This window comes from Heterodontus francisci, chromosome 14 (genome assembly GCF_036365525.1).
Source record: "Heterodontus francisci isolate sHetFra1 chromosome 14, sHetFra1.hap1, whole genome shotgun sequence".
Lineage (NCBI taxonomy): Eukaryota > Metazoa > Chordata > Chondrichthyes > Heterodontiformes > Heterodontidae > Heterodontus > Heterodontus francisci.
Genome location: NC_090384.1, coordinates 48975275 through 48996685, shown reverse-complemented (window position 1 = coordinate 48996685; position 21411 = coordinate 48975275). Strand labels below are relative to the sequence as shown.

At 43.6% G+C, this 21411-nt stretch overlaps 1 protein-coding gene across 7 annotated transcripts in view; it reads left to right on the top strand.

Moving 5' to 3' along the window:
• LOC137377033 (synaptotagmin-7-like) overlaps positions 1–21210 on the top strand; it is a 1016894-nt gene extending 995684 nt beyond the window's left edge. For all 7 annotated transcript variants that reach the window (XM_068046201.1, XM_068046202.1, XM_068046200.1 and 4 more), the window contains one exon: positions 6835–21210. In XM_068046201.1, coding sequence (XP_067902302.1) covers positions 6835–6939 — 105 coding nt within the window. In that variant the 3' untranslated portion in view covers positions 6940–21210. The remainder of the gene's footprint in view (positions 1–6834) is intronic.
• The last annotated feature ends 201 nt before the right edge of the window (positions 21211–21411 follow it).

Below are 21411 nucleotides of genomic sequence, written 5' to 3'. Positions count from 1 at the left end.
AAGGTTTAGGTTGGCTAGGGGAAAGGACAAGGAGCAATCCAGAGTAAAAAATAATTGATCCGCCCCCCCACCCCCCCAATTAATTTCAATGGGATGAGAATGGATTTGGCCCAGGCAAAATCAAATCAAAGATTGGCAGGCAAAACTGTAACTGAACAATGGGCTGGCTTTGAAAGGCGATAGATCGGGTACAGGCAAGGTACATTGCCACGAGGGGGAAACATTGTGCAAACAAATCCAGAGCTCCCTAGATGACCAAAGAGATCGAGAGTAAGATGAAGCAGAAAAAGGGTACATTTGACAGATGTCAGGTGGATAATCTGATTGAGAACCAGACTGAATATATAAAGTTCAAAGAGGAAGTGACAAAACAAATATGAGTATGAGAAGAGACCAGCAGCTAACATAAAAGGGAATCTAAAAGTCTTCGACAGGCATATAAAGAGTAAAAGGAGGAGTGGGGCCGATTAGGGACCTAAAAGGGGATCTTACACACAGAGGCGGGGGCATGGCTAAGGTACTAAATGAGTACTTAGCATCTTTTCCCTTGGTAAAGAGAGATGCTGTCCCAGCCATTGTGAAAGAGGAGGAGTTGAGACAGTGGATGGACTAAAAATTGATGAAGTGGAGGCATTAGATAAACTGGCTGTACTAAAAGTTGACAAGTCACCAGGTTGCAACCTAGGATACTGAGGGAAGTAAGGTGGAAATTACAGAGGCACTAGCCATAATCATCTTATCCTCCTCAGATACAGGAGTGGTGCCAGAGACTGGAGAATTGCATTTGTTAGACCTTGTTCAAAAAAGATTGTAAGGATAAGCCCAGCAACTACAGTCCAGTCAATGTAACCTTGATGATGGGAAAGCATTTAGAAATGATAAATCGGAACAAAATGAACCGTCACTTGGGCAAATGTGGATTAGTTAATGAAAGCCAGCATGGATTTGTTGAGGGCAAATCTAAGTGTTTAATTTGCTTGAATCTTTTGATGAGGTTAACAGTTTGAGTTGATGAGGGTATTGCAGTTGATGTGGTGTACATGGACTTCCAGAAGGTATTTGATAAAGTGCCACATGGCAGGCTTGTCAGCAAAGTTAGAGCTCATGGAATAAAGAAGACAGTAGCAGTCGGATGCAAAATTGACTAGTGACAGGAAACGGATTAGTTGTGAACAGCTGTATTTCAAACTGCAGAATGGTATATAGTGAAGTTTCCCAGGGATCGGTGGGAAGACCCCTACTTTTCTTGATATTTATTAATGACCTAGACTTGGATGTACAGGGACAAAACTTGGAAATATTGTGAACTGTGAGGAGGATAGAGATAAACGTCAAGAGGGCATAGTCAGGCTGGTGGAATGGCGACAAGTGGAAGGTGTAATTTAATGCAGAGAAGTGTGAAGTGATTCATTTTGGTACGAAGAACGAGGAGAGACGATCTAAATTAAAGAATACAATTCGAAAGAGAGTGCAGGAACAGAGGAACCTGGGGGTGTATGTGCAGAAAGCATTGAAGGTGGCAGGGCAGGTTGAGAAAGCATACAGGATCCTGGGCTTTAGAAATAGGGGGCATAGAGTACAAAAGAGAGGAAGTAATGATGAACCTTAATATAACACTGATTCGGCCTCAGCGAGAGTATTGTGTCCAATTTTGGACATTGCACTTTAGGAAGGATGTGAAGGCATTAGAGAGGGTACAGAAAAGATTCAGGAGAATGGCTCCAGGGATAAGGAACTTCAGTTACATGGATAGAGTGGGGAAGCTGGGGCTGTTCTCCTTGGAGAAGAAAAGGTTAAGAGGAGATTGATAGTGGTGTTCAAAATCATGAGGGGTCTGGACAAAGTAGATAGGGGGAAACTGTTCCCGTTGGTGGAAGGATCAAGAACCACAGGATACTGTTTTAATAAAATAAAAGCAAAATACTGCAGATGCTGGAAATCTGAAATAAAAACAAGAAATGCTGGAAATACTCAGCAGGTCTGACAGCATCTGTGGAGAGAGAAGCAGAATTAACGTTTCAGGTCAGTGACCTTTCATCAGAGCTGGTAAAGGTTAGAATTGTAATAGGTTTTAAGCAAATAAAGCAGGGGTGGGGCAAGTGATAACAAAAGGCAAGGTGTTAATAGGACAAGGTCATAGAGAATAACTGACCAGAGGTCATGGAGCAAAGGCAAACAGTATGTTAATGGTGTGCTGAATGACAAAGCATTAGTGCAGAGAGGTTGTTAATTGACAGAAAAATGAGCAGCCCTGGTCCAAAGCACAAACATGAAAAAAAAGTAGGAAGGCACATGGTTTTTAAAAAAATGATGAAACAAACTAAAATAAAATAAACAAAAAAGAAAAAAATAACTAAAAATAAAAAAGGGGGGCCCTGTCATGCCCTAAAATTATTTAACTCAATGTTCCTTCCAGCAGGCTGTAGCATGCCTGATCTAAAAATGAGATGCTGTTCCTGAAGCTTGCATTGATGTTCACTGGAACACTGCAGCAAGCCCAGGACAGATACGTGGGCATGAGAGCAGGGGGGTGTGTTGAAATGGCAAGTAACCGGAAGCTCGGGGTCTTGCTTTCAGACTGAGCGGAGGTGTTCCGCAAAGCGGTCACCCAATCTGCGTTTGGTCTCCCCAGTGTAGAGGAGACCACATTGTGAGCAGCGAATACAGTATACTAAATTGAAAGAAGTACAAGTAAATCACTGCTTCACCTGAAAGGAGTGTTTGGGGCCTAGGATAGTGAGGAGAGAGGAGGTAAAAGGGCAGGTATTACACCTCCTGCGATTGCATGGGAAGGGGACGAGGTGTTGGGGGTAATGGAGGAGTGGACCACTGTGTCGCAGAGGGAACAATCCTTTTGGAATGCTGACTGGAGGGGAGAGGAAGATGCCTTTGGTAGTGGCATCACGCTGGACATGGCAAAAATGGCGGAGGATGATCCTTTGGATGTGGAGGCTGGTGGGGTGGAAAGTGAGGACAAGGGGAACCCTGTTGCGGTTCTGGGAGGGAGGGGAAGGGGTGAGGATAGAGGTGTGGGAAATGGGCCGGACACGGTTGATGGCCCTGTCAACCACAGTGGGGGGGAATACTCGGTTGAGGAAAAAGGAAGACCTAACAGAAGCGCTGTCATGGACACTAATTTAACGTGATTGGCGAAAGAAGCAACAGTGACCTGAGGGAAAACCTTTTTATGCCGTGAGTAGTTAGGATCTGGATTGCACTGCCTGAGAGTGTAATGGCAGCTTCAATTGTGACTTTCCAAAGTGAATTAGATAATTATCTGAAGAGAGAAAATTTCCAGGGCTACAGGGAAAAGGCCGGGGAGTGGGACGAGATGAGTTGCTCTTGCAGAGAGCAGGCATGGACAAAACGGGCCGAATGGCTTCCTTCTGTGCTGTACTTATTCTATGATTCTGTGAGGAGGAGGCTCCACAAATATCCCCATCCTCAATGATGGGAGAGCCCAGCAAATCAGTGCAAAAGATGAGGCTGAAGCATTTGCATCCTCCTTCAGCCAGAAGTGCTGAGTGGCTGATCCATCTTGGCCTCCTCCTGAGGTCACCAGCATCATAGGTGCCAGCCTTCAGCCAATCCGATTCACTCCAAGTGATATCAAGAAAAGGCTGAAGGCACTGGATACTGCAAATGTTATGGACGCTGACAACATTCTGGTAATAGTTCTGAAGACTTGTGCTCCAGAATGAGTCATGTCCCTAGCCAAGCTGTTCCAGTACAGCTACAACACTGGCATCTACCCGGCAATGTGGAAAATTGCCCAGGGATGTCCTGTGCAGAAAAAGCAGGACAAATCCAATCTAACCAATTACTGCCCCATCAGTCCACTCTCAATCATCAGCAAATTGATGGAAGGGATGGTCTACAGTGCTATCAAGCAGCACCTGTTCAGCAATAACCTGCTCACTGCTCAGTTTGGGTTCTCAGCTCCTGATCTCAATACAGCCTTGGTCCAAACATGGACAGAAGAGCTAAACTCCAGAAGTGAGGCGAGAGTGACTGCCCTTGACATCAAGGCAGCATGTGACCAAGTATGGCATCAAGGAACCCTAGCAAAACTGGAGTCAATGGGAATCAAGGGGAAAAAACTTTCCACTGTTTGGAGTCATAGCTGGCACAAAGGAAGATGGCTGTGGTTGTTGGAGGTCAATCATCTCAGTCCCAGGAGATGACTGCAGGAGCTCCTCAGGGTAGTGTCCTAGGCCCAACCGTCTTCAGCTGCTTCATGAATGACCTTCGCTCCATCATAAGGTCAGAAGTGGGAATGTTTGCTGATGATTTCACAATGTTCAGCACCACTCGCGAAGCCTCAGATACTGAAGTAGCCCATGTCCAGATCTAACAAGACTTGGACAATATCCAAGTTTGGGCTGATAAGTGACAAGTAACATTCACGCCACACAAGTGCCAGGCAATTACCATCTCCAACAAGAGAGAATCTAACCATCTCCCCTTGACATTCAATGGCATTACCATCGCTGAATCCCCAACTATTAACTTTCTTAGGGTTACCATTGACCAGAAACTGAACTGGAGTAGCCATATAACCGTGGCTACAAGAGCAGGTCGGAGGCTAGGAATCCTGCGGCGAGTAACTCGCCTCCTGACTCCCCAAAGCATGTCCACCATCTACAAGGCACAAGTCAGGAGTGTGATGGAATACTCTCTCTTGCCTGGATGGGTGCAGCTCCAACAACAGTCCAGAAGCTCAACACCATCCAGGACAAAGAAACCCACTTGATTGGCACACCATCCCCATTCACTCCCTCCACCACTGGCGCACAGTGGCAGCTGTGTGTACCATCTACAAGATGCACTGCAGCAATGCACCAAGGCTCTTTCGACAGAATCTTCCAAAGCCTCAACCTCTACCACCTGGAAGGACAAGGGCAGCAGATGCATGGGAATGCCAGCACCTGCAAGTTCCCCTCCAAGTCACACCATCCTGACTTGGAACTATATCGCCATTCCTTCACTGTCGCTGGGTCAAAATCCTGGAACTCCCTTCCTAACAGCACTGTGGGTGTACCTACCCCACATGGACTGCAGCGGTTCAAGAAGGCAGCTCACCACCACCTTCTCAAGGGCAGTTAGGGCCCATAGCCTTTGCAGTATCCAGTGCCTTCAGTCGTTTCTTGATATCACGTGGAGTGAATCGAATTGGCTGAAGACTGGCATCTGTGATGCTGGGGACTTCAGGAGGAGGCCAATATGGATCATCAACTCAGCACTTCTGACTGAAAATTGTTGCAAATGTTTCAACCTTATCTTTTGCACTGATGTGCTGGGCTTCCTCATCATTGAGAATGGGGATATTTGAGGAGCCTCCTCCTCAAATAATCATAGAATAAATATAGCACAGAAAGAAGCCATTCGGCCTGTTGTTTAGTTGTCCACCACATTCACGACTGGATGTGGCAGGACTGCAGAGTTTAGATCTTATCCGTTAGTTGTGGGATCGCTTGGATCTGTCTATCGCATGCTGCTTCTGCTGTTTGGGTTGTAGCTTCATCAGGTTGACACCTCATTTTGAGGTATGCCTGGTGCTGCTCCTGGCATGCCCTCCTGCACTCTTCATTGGCCCAGGGTTGATCCCCCGGATTGGTGGTAATGGTAGAGTGGGGGATATATCAGGCGATGAAGTTACAGATTGTGGTTGAGTACAATTCAGCTGCTGCTGATGGCCCTCAGCGCCTCATGGATGCCCAGTTTGGCATTGCTAGATCTGTTCAAAATCTGTCCCATTTAGCATGGTAGTGCCACACAACACGATGGAGTGTACCCTCAATGTAAAGATAGGACTTCATCTCCACAAGGACTGTGCGGTGATCACTCCTACCAATACTGTCCTGGACAGCTGCATCTGCAACAGGCAGATTGGTGAGGATGAGGTCATGTATGTTTTTGCCCTTTGTTGGTTCCCTCACCACCAGCTGCAGACCCAGTCTAGCAGCTATGACCTTAACGGCTTTGTCGGTAATGGTGCTACCGAGCCACTCTTGGTGATGGACATTGAAGTCATCCACCCAGAGTACATTCTGCGCCCTTGCCACCCTCTGTCCTTCCTCCAAGTGGTGTTCAACATGGAGGAGTGAGTGCTGACTCATCAGCTGGGGGTGGGGCGGGGGGGGGGGCGGTGGTAGGTGGTAATCAGCAGGAGGTTTCCTTGCTCATGTTTGTCCTGAGGCCATGAGACATCATGGGTTCAGGAGTCGATTTTGAGGACTCCCAGGACAACTCCCTCCCAACTGTATACCACTGTGCCGCCACCTCTGGTGATGTCTGGGACATCGTAAGGTATGATTTCATGAGTATGACTATGTCCGGTGTTGCTTGACTAGCCTGTGGGACAGCTCTCCCAACTTTGGCACAAGCCCCGAGATGTTAGTAAGGAGGACTTTGCAGGGTCGACAGGGCTGGGTTTGCCATTGTCATTTCCGGTGCCTAGGTTGATGCTGGGTGGTCCATCCAGTTTCATTCCTTATTGACTTTTTTCGTGGTTTGATACAACTGAGTGGCTTTCTAGGCTATTTCAGAGGGCATTTAAGAGTCACCCACATTGCTGTGAGTCGTATGTAGGCCAAACTAGGTAAGGATGGCAGATTTCCTTCCCTAAAGTGAACCAGATCGGTTTTTACGACAATTGACAATAGTTTCATGGCCGTCATTAGACTAGCTTTGGTTGCCTACTGCTGCCTCAAGTAAGAGGAACACAGCATGTAACGAAGATGTTTTCAGAAAATAGGGATCAAGATTAAAATTTAAATTACTGACGTGCTGTTTAACAATGTTAAACTGGCTCATGGTTTTTGTCTTCTCCAGATATACTTGTCTTGGAAGAGTGGGCCCGGAGAAGTCAAGCATTGGAAGGATATGATTGGACGGCCACGACATGCTGTGGCTCAGTGGCACCAACTCAAAGCATGATTATTCACCAAATCAAAAGGAAGGGAAAAACGACACGCAAGAAGAAAAGAAAACATCTGATTAACCATGACATTTTAAGTATGCACAACGAAGCACGTGGACTGAAGTCATGGATCACTCAGCCAACACTCTGGGAGCCCAGCAGCCAATCCATATGCCATGGACTCTATAACATTGAGCTGCCAGGAACATTTTTTTAGTCAAAAGGTCATATCTACCCAGTGCTTCAACACTCCTCCCCCTCCCCCCTAAAAAAAAACATATTTTAGTAGTGGCACAATTCATTCTCTGTGTCTGAGGAGTCTGTGGCCCGTTGTCACGTGGCTTAGTTTTTAGTTTTTATTTTCCTGTGACAAGAAAAAGCAAACCGTTCTTCCAGTAGTAAAGGAAGTTGCTGCATCGGAAAAAAAAACTTGTATTTTTTTCTGGAAATTTATAGTGTTCCGGTGCAGGTGTAGATGATAGCGGTTCTCAAGACACCAGTTTCACTTATCTCAGTCAACGTAGTGAGGGGGGAGGGAAAATCGAGAATAACAGGAACTTAAAATCTGTGTGCGTCTCTGTGTGTGTGTTTGTGTGTCTGTAACTATATGAAGTGTGTTTTTGTGCACACAAAGTAAGTACTCAGCAATGCCCTTAATGTGTGGGTGATTTTCTCTGCACTTTTTAAAATGCACAGATTTAGTTATGAAAAATAAGATATTAATGGATTTTGAGTTTTTCGAGGTGGTTTTTAAGTGGACAATGTCTGGTTTACACAGTATTTTAACTTGGTTCTTCTTTATCCAGGGCTTACAGAACTCCTAGACTGGAACAAGCAAAAATCCCAAAGGATTTCCATGCAGAAAATCCTAGTGTTGCATACAGTATTGACCTAGAATTCCAAAAGGCAACTGATAATTGTGGCACAGTGGCGCAGTGGTTAGCACCGCAGCCTCACAGCTCAAGTGACCCGGGTTCAAATCTGGGTACTGCCTGTGTGGAGTTTGCAAGTTCTCCCTGTGTCTGCGTGGGTTTCCTCCGGGTGCTCCGGTTTCCTACCACAAGCCAAAAGACTTGCAGGTTGGTAGGTAAATTGGCCATTATAAATTGCCACTAGTATAGGTAGGTGGTAGGGAAATATAGGGGCAGGTGGGGATGTGGTAGGAATATAGAATTAGTGTAGGATTAGTATAAATGGGTGGTTGATGGTCGGCACAGACTCGGTGGGCCGAAGGGCCTGTTTCAGTGCTGTATCTCTAAAACTAAAAAACTAATTGTAAAATATTGTATTAAAATTCCTATAAAAGTCCTGCAAAGTAACACTGTAGATCACTTCCATGCAAATCCTGTGCCGTTTTGCACTATTATCAGGTACACGTAAAATAACATTGTTTTGCAGTAAACTAAACAGCTGCAATTGGGACATTGGCACAGTTCAATTGGGGATGGGGACCTTAAGGGCATTGAACACAGATCTAGAATTTTTGAAAAATGAAGAATTCCCTCATCTACTTTATCTATTGTCAAAATGACCTTATCACAGTTAGACTAATAGGGGTAGGTTTAGACTGAGGCCCAATTTCTCAACCATGGGAACTTGAGACTTATATGATGTGGTATCTGGCATCACATCTTGTAATGAGACACTTAATGATTAATTGCAACTTAATTCTCAAGAGAAAAAAATGTATATCATCCACATTAGACATCATATCAGTACAATAAAGTAAAGACTGGGGATTTATATGACATGATAGGACATGAGACGCACCTGCAGTTCTTCAGATATTGAGGGCGGGATTTTTATTTGATTGAGAGGGTGGGATCGGGGGCAGGTGGTTGTTTAAACCCGCCCCTCGGGTCAGCGGGCCGATTTCCTGACGTGAAACCAGCACAGCCCAAATTTAAAAGGTTGTGACTGGAGCCGGAAGAGGCAACCTGCCCGACCTGCTTAAATGGCCAATTAAGCTTCTTGTTAGCTCATTAAGGGCCAGTTTTGAATGTTCTTTTTAAGGTGTGGGATCCACGCAGGGTCCCAACCATGAATAGGAAGAGAAGGCACTGACACAGTGGGGAGCAAGCTGGGACAGCAGCAAGAGGCACCATGGAAGAGGGAAGGCTCAGAGAAGGTCTTCATTCACAGGCAACCAGTTGTGCGCAGTGAGAAGTATTATCTTTCATATCTCTGAACCCTTGACAAAGGCATTTGGTGGGGGTGGAGGGGGGTGGGGGAAGGTGCAGGATGGGTCTTTCTGCTTATGGCTCTCAGTGGTTCATGATGGAGGTTCAAGAAGACTCCACATTTTCAATGGAAAGGGAGAACATAGAGGAAATGGGATCAAGCTACTCCAAACTTGGTCCATCCAGCGATTAAGAGCAGCATCTGCAGGAACAGAGGCAGGCCCATTGGCAACGGGTGCAGGTTTGAGGAAAGAGGCATAGGAAGGCAACAGATGCAACACCCTCACCATAGTGTCCACCGCCAAAGGAAAAGCTGCCTGGACATGGCATAGCCTTGGCGTTGCAGAATGCTGTGCCTGTCCAGGCTGATGGTTGCTGACCTGAGTGCCCTTGTTGAGGGTTATCCAAGGGTTAGCAAGAACCATCACCATGGCCTTTCCATGCCTCTAAGAGTCTCAATGGCCTTGCACTTTCCTGAAACCTGCTCCTTCCGAGAAGTGGCAGCAGGCATTGGCATCTCGCAAGCAGCAGCACATTATTGCATCACGGAGGTGTTGAATGCTCTGTTTGAGAGGTCAGGGGGTTACATTGAATTCAAGTGGATAGTGGCACTCAAACTCAAAGGGCAGTGGGATTTACCTCCTTTCCTGGATGCCCTCAGGTGCAGGGAATCATCAGTTGCACCCCGTGTGGCCATTGAGGCACCGACTGACCAGCCAGGGAGATTTCTCAAGAGGAAGGGATACCACTTCCTCAACATCAGGCTGCCATGCGACCACAGGAAGTAATTTATGCAGGTGTGCAAGCTTTCCAGGAAGCTGCCATTATGTCTTTATCCTCTGACACTTGCAGATGCCGCAGCTCTTCATGAAATCAATGGAGATCCATGGATGTCTGTTAATGGATAAGGCTTATCCCTTGTAGAGATGACTGATGACTCCGGTGCATCACCCTGCTACAGAAGCTGAGAGACACTGCAACTGATGTGACCTGAGTGCAAGGGTCATCATTGAGCAGGCCATCGGCCTCTTGATGATGAGGGTGAGGTGCCTTGACCGGTACACCTTGAGGGAGAAGCGATCGAATGGACCAGCTCCTTGGAGGAGGAAGATGCGGAGGAAGCTAAAGGAGAATTGGAGAGCGGTCCCCTTGCTTTGCAGGGATGTCTCCATGGCAGGCTCAGGAGACAGAGTGCTCATCAGGATGGCAGGAACGCTAGGGTCACTTCGATGCAGAGATGTTTCTCCTGCTCGAGACTCAGTTTGCAAGACATTTGGAGAGGAAAGCCTCTTTCATCTGAGTGAGAGTGACCATTAGTTCGTAGGAAAGGTCAGCAACCTTCCAGTGACACAAACACTGCAAGGCTCCAGAGTCCCCATCTGACACACTTTTTTTCCAGTACACGCCATTGCTTCGGCAGCCTTTGCTTCCCATTCTCCTGCATCTTGCCATGATGAGATGGAAACGTAAGTTTGCCTTAGTACAACAAATTTCCGAGTGCTTTATTGCTTAATAATTCACTATTACTTACATCAGAAACACCCAAGTGACCCTCAAAATGATATTACTGTCATGGTGGCCTCCACTGACAGCAACTCCTAACAGTGCCTCCCCCTGTGGTGAGGATGAGGTGGAGGCAGACTGCTGGCTAGTGCCTGTTTGGGACTGAAATGGCTGTGGCATTTGGCCTTGGTTTTGAAGTGCCGGGGTTGGTGGGGGTGGGGTGGTACCTCCAAAGGCTTCTATACTAGTACCGCTGTAGGGACAGGCTCTGTCACAGGGTGTGACTCTACAGATGCTTTGTCTGTGGAAGGGGCTGTGCAGGCAGATGATGATGGAGCCCCATGAAGGGTGGCCACCTCATCAGCACCTGTCATCTCCTCAGCCCTTTCATGGCGCCCTTGATCGCTGCAGGGGACCATCATCTGGGGCACAGCTGGCATCCACTCCAAGCCATTTGTGTCACTGATCGGTCAATGCTGCTGACTGCAGCATGCACCCTGTGCATGTCAGTGCATTGTTCCTGTATTCACTCTTGAGTGATGCCACATATGGCTCTCCAAGTGGCTGGCCATTCTCTCAGTGGAGGATCTCCCTTGCTCAAAGCACCAAGACATTATGGACCACACGAGATGAATGGACTCCTCCACTGTCATGCCATGACTCCACACAGCCTCAAGTAACTCTAACATGTGGGCACACATCTCACGCTGGTTCTCCAGGTAGACTTTCCTGTTTCATGAGTCCCTAGGCTCTGCATCTCTATCCTGAGCAGGGCTGAGCCTGTCCTGCAACCTCCAAGGGTGACTGACCACAGCCAACTCTACCTCTTCCAAAACCTGCAACTCTGAGATGTGTGCTTCACCCTGTGCCACCGTCTCTAATAGCCTGTGAGGACCCACCAACGTGCGAGTGTCTGTGCTTGTGGAGGGTCTGCTAGAAACGGTGACATTGCAGGCTCCGAGCTGTCTTTCTCCTTTGACTGCTCAGGAACTTGATGTTTTTGTGTGGACACCTGCCCCTTTGCAGCTGGTCCTGTGGGAGACATAAGAGAAGATGGTGATGAGAGTTCGGGACAGTCAATAGAAAACTCTGCTGCTTAAAATTATGAGATGACCGCTTATGCATTGATGGACGGTTGCACTGGGAGCATTGTCATGCATCCCTTGAACCTGGAGATGTTGAGATGTTTTCACCCTATCTATGGTGGACCCCTTTTTCGGCATCTCCAGTGTCCCTGTGACTGGACACTCTGGGCACATCATGGGCCAGCTCCTCAAAGTGTACCTGTGACATGAGCTGGAACGCCCCACCATCCAGGCGTGTGCTCCTATTCTCCCTGGCATTCAACTCCCTGCAAGATGAAGAAAGATGTAGTTAGGACAATGTCTCTCTCACTCACTTGCAGCTTTTCATTCGTTACGCTGCTACAGTCTGCACTCCAGCCTCCTGCCCAACAGCACTCTGGTTCTGACTTTTGCTTATGGGTCATCAAGGCTGCTGAGCACACATCTCTCCCGTGGTCAGAAAAACGCTATGCGCCCTCAGGATACCCCTCTCTTTTGCACTCTGGTGACTGCTGACCAGGCCACATGCCATCTGAGTCTATCTTTGGACTCACCTTTCCAGACCTGAGAAGGTCATTGAAATATTTCCTCACTGCACCCAGTTCCTCCTCACCACTCTTCTTCTGCTATCCTTGTCAGCCACCTCTCACCATGCCTTCTTGGTAAGCCTTGCAGGCTTTCTTTTGCCACTGGCAGGGAGCAGGATGTTTCTGCACTCAGTCACCACCTCTAGGAGCACCTCCAGTGAGGCATCAGAAAAACGGGGTGGGAGGGCGGCAGGCTGTCCTGGCACAGGGGCCCTCCCTTCCCACTGCCCTCTGCTCTGCTTTGTCTTCCATCCTTTGGACGAATGGCAACCTCAGCAATGGCTGCTACCTGCGCTTTAAACTGCGCCTGCTGCTGCCTTTGTCCCACCTTCTTCCTGTGCCCACTGCTGCTTATTGGGCAGCGAATACAACTCTGAGGCAATTAACTGTTTTCCCTGTTAAAATCACGTGTATTGCCACAGCGGTGCAGGGTTGGGACCCAGATGTGACCATGACGTCAGGATTCTGACTCCAGAATGGAAATCCCGCCCCGAGTTCCCAATTTAAGCCACGCTATTATAGGGAGATGACAGGCAGAGGTGGGCAAGTTGGAGAATCTTTGCATGGCTACTATTACAGGCCTACTTACAAAGCAACTTTTCAGACAGCTAGGAATCTGAGGTAGAGATCTTCATTACTCTATCTTCTTTTTTTGTGAATTTTGTGCTCATCAACATGAGTGTTTTAGTGCTGAGGAATGGAAAGCTTTTCATTTTTGGCATCCATTGTCTTATGCCGTCAAGGTACTAGTCAAGTATAGTATAGTTAGATGGCAAGTAAATTTCTAACAATGTGCCTCAGCTCCATCCTGAGAAGGACACCCTCAAATGTACCAAGTGACTGCAGCAAAAAATTGCCCATAATTTGTGGAATCACATTGGCATGCTGAGGGTGTCGTTTTTGTGGACTCTGGGAGATTGCCAGTTTGATTCCTGATATTGTGGGGAGTTTTGTGCTATGGTCCCATCCCAATAGGATCAAGATTGCCTAAACTCACTTCACATTGGACCCTTAAGCGAGTAGATGGGGGAGTCTCTTATCCCATCACTCTGGGCTTTATTTCAACCCAGGATCCAGAGATGAAGGGCCAACATTTAAATAATTGCATTAGCCATTCCCCTATGCTGAACTTATTTTTTCATTCACTACATTGACTTTCTCTGTCTAGTTGTGGTTTCATTAAATTTGTTATGAAAGGGTAAGTTTTCTGATTGTACATTCCTGAGATGAAACCCCATCTATCGGAGTGCATAATGGGAAAGTGCAGGCATACAGACCATCCTGTCCATTCATTTTAATGGATGGCATATTCAGAAAACTTGATCTCTAGTTTCATAATGCTAGTTCTCACCTTAGTTTAGGGAAATTTAAAAACATGTGGTGTTGGCTGCCCGATCCATTAAATTTCCATCCTTTATATTCAAAAAGTACCTCCAATTCCTCTAAATGCTCTTCAATACAGGTTAATAGTCACTATCAAAATTCCAGTTGGCAATCCCAGGTCTTTATTGTGCCATTTCTGGCTATGTACTAGATTTTATCTTTAAAAATAGATTTTAATAAAAGGCAGAAAACTCACCATGTGTCATGATTTTCACTTATGCCTTAATTGGGAAATAATATTTCAAAGTAATATAGCTCATTATGTTCTTACGCTCTGTATCAGACAGAGGGAGATACTGATCTAGTGTAGCCTGGCTTTATGATAGCATATCTAATATTACAGATTCTATTGGTATCATTAGTCTTCACTTCTAGCCAAATTAGGCTCTGAGGCAAGCCAGTAGCACTTTGGGAGTGAAACAAATAAAGCTATTTGTTAATAAATAAATGCGTCAACATTCTGGGAACATTAAGGAAAAATTCTAGAAAGATCATAAATTCAGGGTTGTGAAAAAGTCATACAGTCCACAAAAATTCATCCATCTAGTATTACAGTTCTGAATGCTATATAACAAAAAGGATATTCTCTCTACTTTCTCCAATGTTGGGGAGTCAATATACTTGCCAAGAAGAGCAAGAAGACTAATTCAAGGCACAAGGGGTGAGCTATGAGAAAAGTACAAGAAGTTCAGTCCCTGTAGCCTGGAGAAAGGATAATTAAGGGAGAACCTTGTTGAAGTGTATAAAGCATTAATTAGGTTAGAAAAATGTCCCATCCTAGCAAACAACTACAATTTAAAGGTCCCAAAGATTGTGTATCTACTCTTCTGCCCATTAGATTGTTCCAAACATTTATCACCCTTTGTGTGAAGATCACTCTGCCATCTGCTTTAAGCACTATTTTTCTCTGATCTCACGATCCAATCTTATTTGAACTAATATTCAGGATTTCCTTTAACTAAACCTTCCCTTATAGCTCATTCCCTGCCAAATCTGGAATCATTCTTACTGGTCTCGTCTCCAATGCTGCATTTTTCTTTTATAACTTAACAAGAGCTATAGCCTTGTAATGTTCTATCAATAATGTATAAACAGTAATACATCATTGGGTAAAGTAATAATGTACCAATAATAAGATATTCCATAGTTACTCTTCAGGCTTTTTTGGCAGCAGCTCAAAAAGTAAATCTTCAGTGGTAAATCTTCTTTAAACCTTCAATACCTCCTGACAGCTCCATGCTCTGAAGATTACCAGCAGATACAGAAATTCAGCAAATATGATCCAGGCAGGTTAGAGTTGCATAATCTCCAGAAGTTTTATTCATCAATATCTTAGGTCCTTAAGTTGTCACATTTTTTATTGATGTTTTTCCTCTTTGCATTTGAGATTTCAATGTTAATAAGTGTACTTTGAAAGCAATTAAATTTTAACCAATAATTAACTGTCCCTTATCACAGCACCTGATCCCTACTTTGTAAAACAAACGAGCACTGTATTAAATTGCAGTAAGATTGCAAAGATGAGCTCAAATGCTTGTACTAAGTTAAAGAATATAAATTATGCAACAGGAACAGAAGCCCAGTTGATTGACTCTGTTTGGTCTGCGCTGTCATGGTCTTGTTCCAAATTATTTAATATACTGAAAACTTTCAAGAAGGGAAAGCTGTGAAAATATTCCAACTCAATTTAGTGAAACACTAGGACATGAGTCCAACAATTTTACTAACCCTGAACTAGGTACTTTTCAAAAGTGATATTACTGTGGTCATAATATGGCTGAAACCATAGTCCTTCTACATTCTATTTGATCATCTATGGTGTCTACTTAATCTTCAAACCCTATTCCTACCCAAATATTCGCCTAACTCTCATTATAATGGTGCTAGTCAGCACAGATTCTCACCAAAAGTAATTTGCCCCATTCCAGAAACCTATCTCTCTGCCTGGGAAATATTTTTTTCTTTCTGTTGTTTTGTTTGAGGTTTGACATGTTTTATGAGTTTGGAATATAGTTACATCTAGTTGTGAACCTACCCTGGTTACAAAAAATCTTAGGTAGGCCTGTCATTTTAAAATCTTTTATCAGGGATGATCTTTTTTACAATGACTACAAGTCTAATTTTTGAATTAAAGTTTTGAAACCTGGCATTATTTTTGTTGCCTTTCTCTGAACCCTCTCCAATGTATCAAGGTTATTTTGAAGGAAGGATGCTGTAAATTTTACACTGTCCTAAAAAACTCTTACCAATGATTTACACAGAGTTGAAATAATTTATTTTGACTTCAATCAATTATTCTTTGGCTGAAATCCCGACAGCAACTTCATATTGACCAGATATTTTTAGTGGATGGTCAATCATCATATATCCTTTTTCTTTTCCACCTTTGCCAATGAAAGAGCTCCTCCAATTGTTCAGTGGATCAATGTCTATGTGACTTGACATTGAGCCACATAAATGGATTGGTGCCAGGTTCCTTCCCATGTGCTGAGTTAACTGGTCTCACCTGGGGCAGGACTGGTGCTGCCATTTGCCTCAGCATCTACCACAAATGTATGGATTTTATATGTTTCATTTTTTTCCAAAATAGCAGCTTGCAATGTGACAGACTGATTCAAAACCCAAACAAAGATAAATCTAGATCCTATCTGGAACTAGAGCTTAAAGGTAATTAAGAAATTGACCGTAGAATAATACATCCAATAAGTGCAAAAGTAGCACCAGAATTAAGATATTAATTGTCTTGAGATTGGTAGTTGATTTATTTGTTTCTACTAGTTCAGCTAAAGTTTTTATATATGTAGAAATGTGTAATATAAAACTGCAGCTGTAAGAATAGAAAAACAAAGTACTGATTCAATCTGTTCAAGGTATCAGTCTCAGTGTCATGCAATGCATTTCTTGGAGATACAGTAGTCTTGATGAACAAACTGATCATCATACTGAGTCAATGTGTTTGTTCAGAATCTGTTTGGAAAGGACTACTTTGGTAATAGTGGCGATCATTCTGATCTGACGGGAAGAAGTTAAATATTGCTGCTCTACTGTTTTTTACATCCCAATGTTGACTGAATACATCCTGCAGCAATTTCCTAGTTGCTTTACATTCCTCCCACTCCCTTTCCTCTTCTGTTTTCTTATTGAGGAGAAATTGCCTGTGTTTCAAAATGGTTTAATTGTAATTGAAGACACAGAACAGTACAGGCCAACAGATGTGGTTGTGCTGACCCCAAGGTGATTTAATTTATCAATAATTACTGTTGACATGCCCACGTTACTGCAACTGCCCTTGTCCCTGATATGAAGGTCAGTACATTTTACTGACTGGAAGTACAATCCTGCTCTGTCACAGCTGGTGGCATTTGCACTTATTTGTCTTTTTAGCGAGCCATTGGAGGTTTAATTTGTGAAGGTAACAAAAGATTTTGGGCGATTAAAAGGCTAAATTTGTAATACCAAAATAATATTCTAATTTTCTTCTCCTACTATTTTCTGCCCTAATCTTCAGAAAGCACTGACCATGTTGAGGTTCAGTTCTATGGATACCAGCAGCTTCCCAATACCTTGCCCAAGTTCATAGATCATAGAGTCATAATGGCACAGAAGGAGGCCATTCAGCCTATCAAGTCCATGCTGGCTCTCTATAGAGCAATCCAATCAGTCCCATTCCCCCACTCTATCCCTGCAGCCCTGTCTGTTTATCTCCCTCAAGTACCCATTCAGTTTCCTTTTGAAATCATTCATTGGCTTCCCTTCCACCACCTTCGTAGGCAGCAAGATCCAGGTCATTACCACTCACTGCAGAAAAACGTTCTTCCTCACATCCCCCCTGCCTCTCTTGCCCAAAACCTTAAATCTGCGTCCCGTAGCCCTTCTGCCATCAGTTAATGGGAACAGCTTTTCTTTGTCTACCTGTCATAATCTTGTACATCTCTATCAAATCTTCAAACACATTTGCTCCAAGAAGAACAACCCCAGCTTCTCCAACCTTCTTACTTGTCCATACCATCTTCACATCTCGAATCTTCTTGCTATCTCTATTTCTGTTGTTTTTTTCTTGTGCTTCCTGGGTGCCATATGTACACAAAGCAATTAAGGGAAAGCTAGCTACTGAGTACATGATGGAGAAAGGGATAGAAAGTTATGCTGATTGGGTTAGCTAAAATAGGGTAGGGGGAGGCTCGTGTGGAACATAAACACCAGCATAGCCCACTTGTACCGAATGGCCTGTTTCTGTGCTGTAAATTCTATGGAATTCTAGATAATTTAAGAGCAGGAACCTTGGGTAGTCTTTCCCACTGTAGCCCAGACTTGCATTTAGATAGCACCTTTCATGACCTCAGGACGTCCCAAAGTGCTTTACAGGCAATGGAGTACTTTTGCAATGTAATCGCTGTCATAATGTTGGAAACATAGCATCCAATTAGTGCACAGCAAGCTCCCATAAACAGCAATGAAATAAATGATCTGATCCACTGTTTTTTGGTGTTGATTGATGGACAAATGTTGGTCAGGACACCATAGAACTCCCCTACTCTTCTTTGAATAGTGCCGGGGATCTTTTACCTCCACCTAAGAGGGCAGACAGAGCCTTGGTTTAATCTCTCGTCTGAAAGGCAGCAACTCCAATAGTGCAGCACCTCCTCAATGATCGTGCTACCACTGAGCCACAGCTGACATCTCAGCACAGATAATGGATCACACCTGGAAATGTCCTGGTTTGCTGCTCAGTAATGCACTGAGCAGTGTATTTATTCACTAGGCCATTGCAATTCAACAAATTCTTTTGCAGGAATAATTCCTGTGTAGTGCCTGAGTAAATAATTTTAGCTCCGGGTTATACATAACTGCATCTCTTGCAGTTGGTTGCAGTGCATGTGTGTATTGGGGAGGATAAGGAACTGGAGCTACTTTGCCTTGAGTGAACTAGTTCATACCCTGTTGAATTAGAGATAAATGTGGTAACCTGCAGTCACTGGTTCTTCACTCCTATTGAGTCCACAACCCTGCTGATGTCCATAGTGATGAATCCTTACCTTTACATTTCAACGTATTTCAAAGTGATCAGTGCTTGGAGTCGCTGTGGTGAGGCAGCCTGTTCAAAACGTCACTCTTCTTGCTATTATTTAGAGATTTTTTTTAAAAATGATGTAAGGCTCTTCTTTGTTCCCAAACAAGGAGGAGGTTTAGGCACTGTTTGTAGAGAGGCAGGAGAGGTAACCCAAATGACATCACAGAAGTGGAAGACCAGTTTATCAGTTCTCAGGTGTAATGCTCCATCTGTTTGATATCTGCCAAATTACACAATAGTGTGTGCTAAATATATGCACAATAAATCTTCTGGAAGTTGACATATAGCTAGAGACTTCAACACCATGAAATGGTGCTATGTGATGTTTTTACCATACAAATGCATTACCACATTTGTGTGAAATTTCCTTGGCCACTATTTTAACAAAGGTGCATATTGTGATTTCACCTTACAAGTGTATTCTGCTGGTGTGTTATTGCTATTCATTCTGCATCCCCAGTTTTACAGGTGACCCTTTATTCTGCTGTGTAAGAATAGATCCATGGTTTCATTAACATTGACTGTATAAACCAGATATTGCATTTTTGCAAATTAGTATCCCTTTTTGTGGTTCTGCCTAGTATTGATTTCAAAACTACTGAAAATCTAGTTTATTGGGTGGTCTAGTATATTCAAAGAGCTTTAAGAAAAAGTCTGAGACTCTTATGTTGCAGTTGGCTAAATATATCCAATTTTGGTCAATCCACCCAATGGAACACTGCTGAACCATTCTAGCTCAGGGGACACTGCTCAGCTTGCCTCAATTGAATCGCCCCTCCACATTAGACTATTTGTGGAGCAATTTCACTACTGACACCCAAGGTCCAGTGTACTCTGATCCTTCCTCGCTCCCCCAAATAGGTCAGACCAAACATTTAGCAAAGTCGCAAATGTGGCTTCACAGTCACAGTTACACATGAAATTGGATTAACTCCCAAATATGTTTCAGACTCATTGTGCTGATTCAGTAATATAGGAATTAATCTTAAATATAACTGCCGGAATATAATTGGATTCTTTCGGTAACACATTCAACTCCACCACTTCAAATAACAGACACCTGACTTGATTTGGCTGAATTTCAAACAAAATTTAATGGAATCTTCTCGCCTACAGTTAGAAAGCAAATGGAAAAGAAAAATGTCTCCCAAATACAATTTTTGTAAGAAATATGTGTCCATATGTGTGATATATGCATTTTATATATACTATATATAAACACACCACACACGCATACATGGGTCACATTTACTAGGTTCACTTCCCCGGAATGATTACACGCAGATCTCTCCCTGACTCCAGTGGTCAGGCTGAGATTTATGACTTGATAAAACTGATTAGTCAAGGTTAAATGAGTGAAGAAAATCAGCCGGCAAAAATAGAAGTTTAAAAACAAAAATGAAATTTAAATCTATACTAAATGTTTGTACACAGCAGGAAAGAAACTGTCATTTAAAAAATCAAGAGTATATAATTATGAAAACAAGATGGCAGTGAACACCCAAGCACAATATTTTGGGCAGCACATCAACCATCTACAGTGTAATGTTTCTCTAAGAAACTCCTGGAATCAATATCCTTTGAAAACTGAGTTCCCTTTGCAGCTTTCAATCATGTGCATGACCATGGCATAAAACTGGGGGCAAATAAAAACAATAGGACATGGATTCTTTCTGAATCTCTTGGTGCTGAATGGGATTGCTTGCAGTGTTCTTTCAAATAATTGAGGGGAAAAAGTCAAAAATGTTGGTTTTGCTAATTAAGACACAGTAGGTTCGAGGGGTGAGCATAGGTCATTTGTATGTGCATGAGAGGAGGGGAGAAAGTTGTGTGCAATACAATTTGTGGTAGATTTGAAACTAGGCTACAAAGGCCAACAAAAATGGGATCACAGCTTTAAACATAAGCCTTAGTTTTTGTGGATGAGAAATCTTGGCAAATATCCTATCCCTTGTTATCAGGGCTAGGACAGCATAAACCAGATTTATTTTATGTTTACATTGAATGCTAGTTTGGCTGTAATTGAAGTTTTCATATAAATGAATATATGGTTAGGTTTTTACAACTCTGTACAGACTGTTTAATCTTATTGCAAGGTGATGCAGTCCTGAATTTATTGCTTTTTTTGGTCCTTTCTTTAAAAAAGGGCCGGGCGTCTTGACGCTCTTGGGTAAGATGAATTTAAGAGACTGCTATGGCTTCTTTGTCACAAATTGCAATGTAACATTTTGCCATCTTTGTATAGGATATTCATGATGCATAGGTTTAGCTGCCAAGTGGTGGTGGTATATCGATAGAAAACCAGTTCAGACTGGCTGAAGCCAGATGTGCTTTATCTAGATAACAGAGCTTTATTCTGTTAGTTGACTTCTGATTGCTCCAAACGCTCAATGTTTTTAAAAAGTTCTACAGTATAATATAAATTAAATATTTGTTCATAGTTTGAGCAATATTTGAATACAGAAGCACATCTACCTGTTGCTATGGAAATAGTGTCTGTCTCCAGCCAGTCTTTGTAGATGATGTCTTTGAAGTTCTGTTGTCATCCAATCTCCCTGTACTGTTCTTTATCTTTTTTCCCCCAATAATCTGACCCATTTCAGATTAAACGTGCAGATGGTACCTCAGCAAACAAAACTGATAGATAAAGATTGTAATTTTTATTGTGTTTGGTAGCTAATGTACTTCATGAAGGTAAATT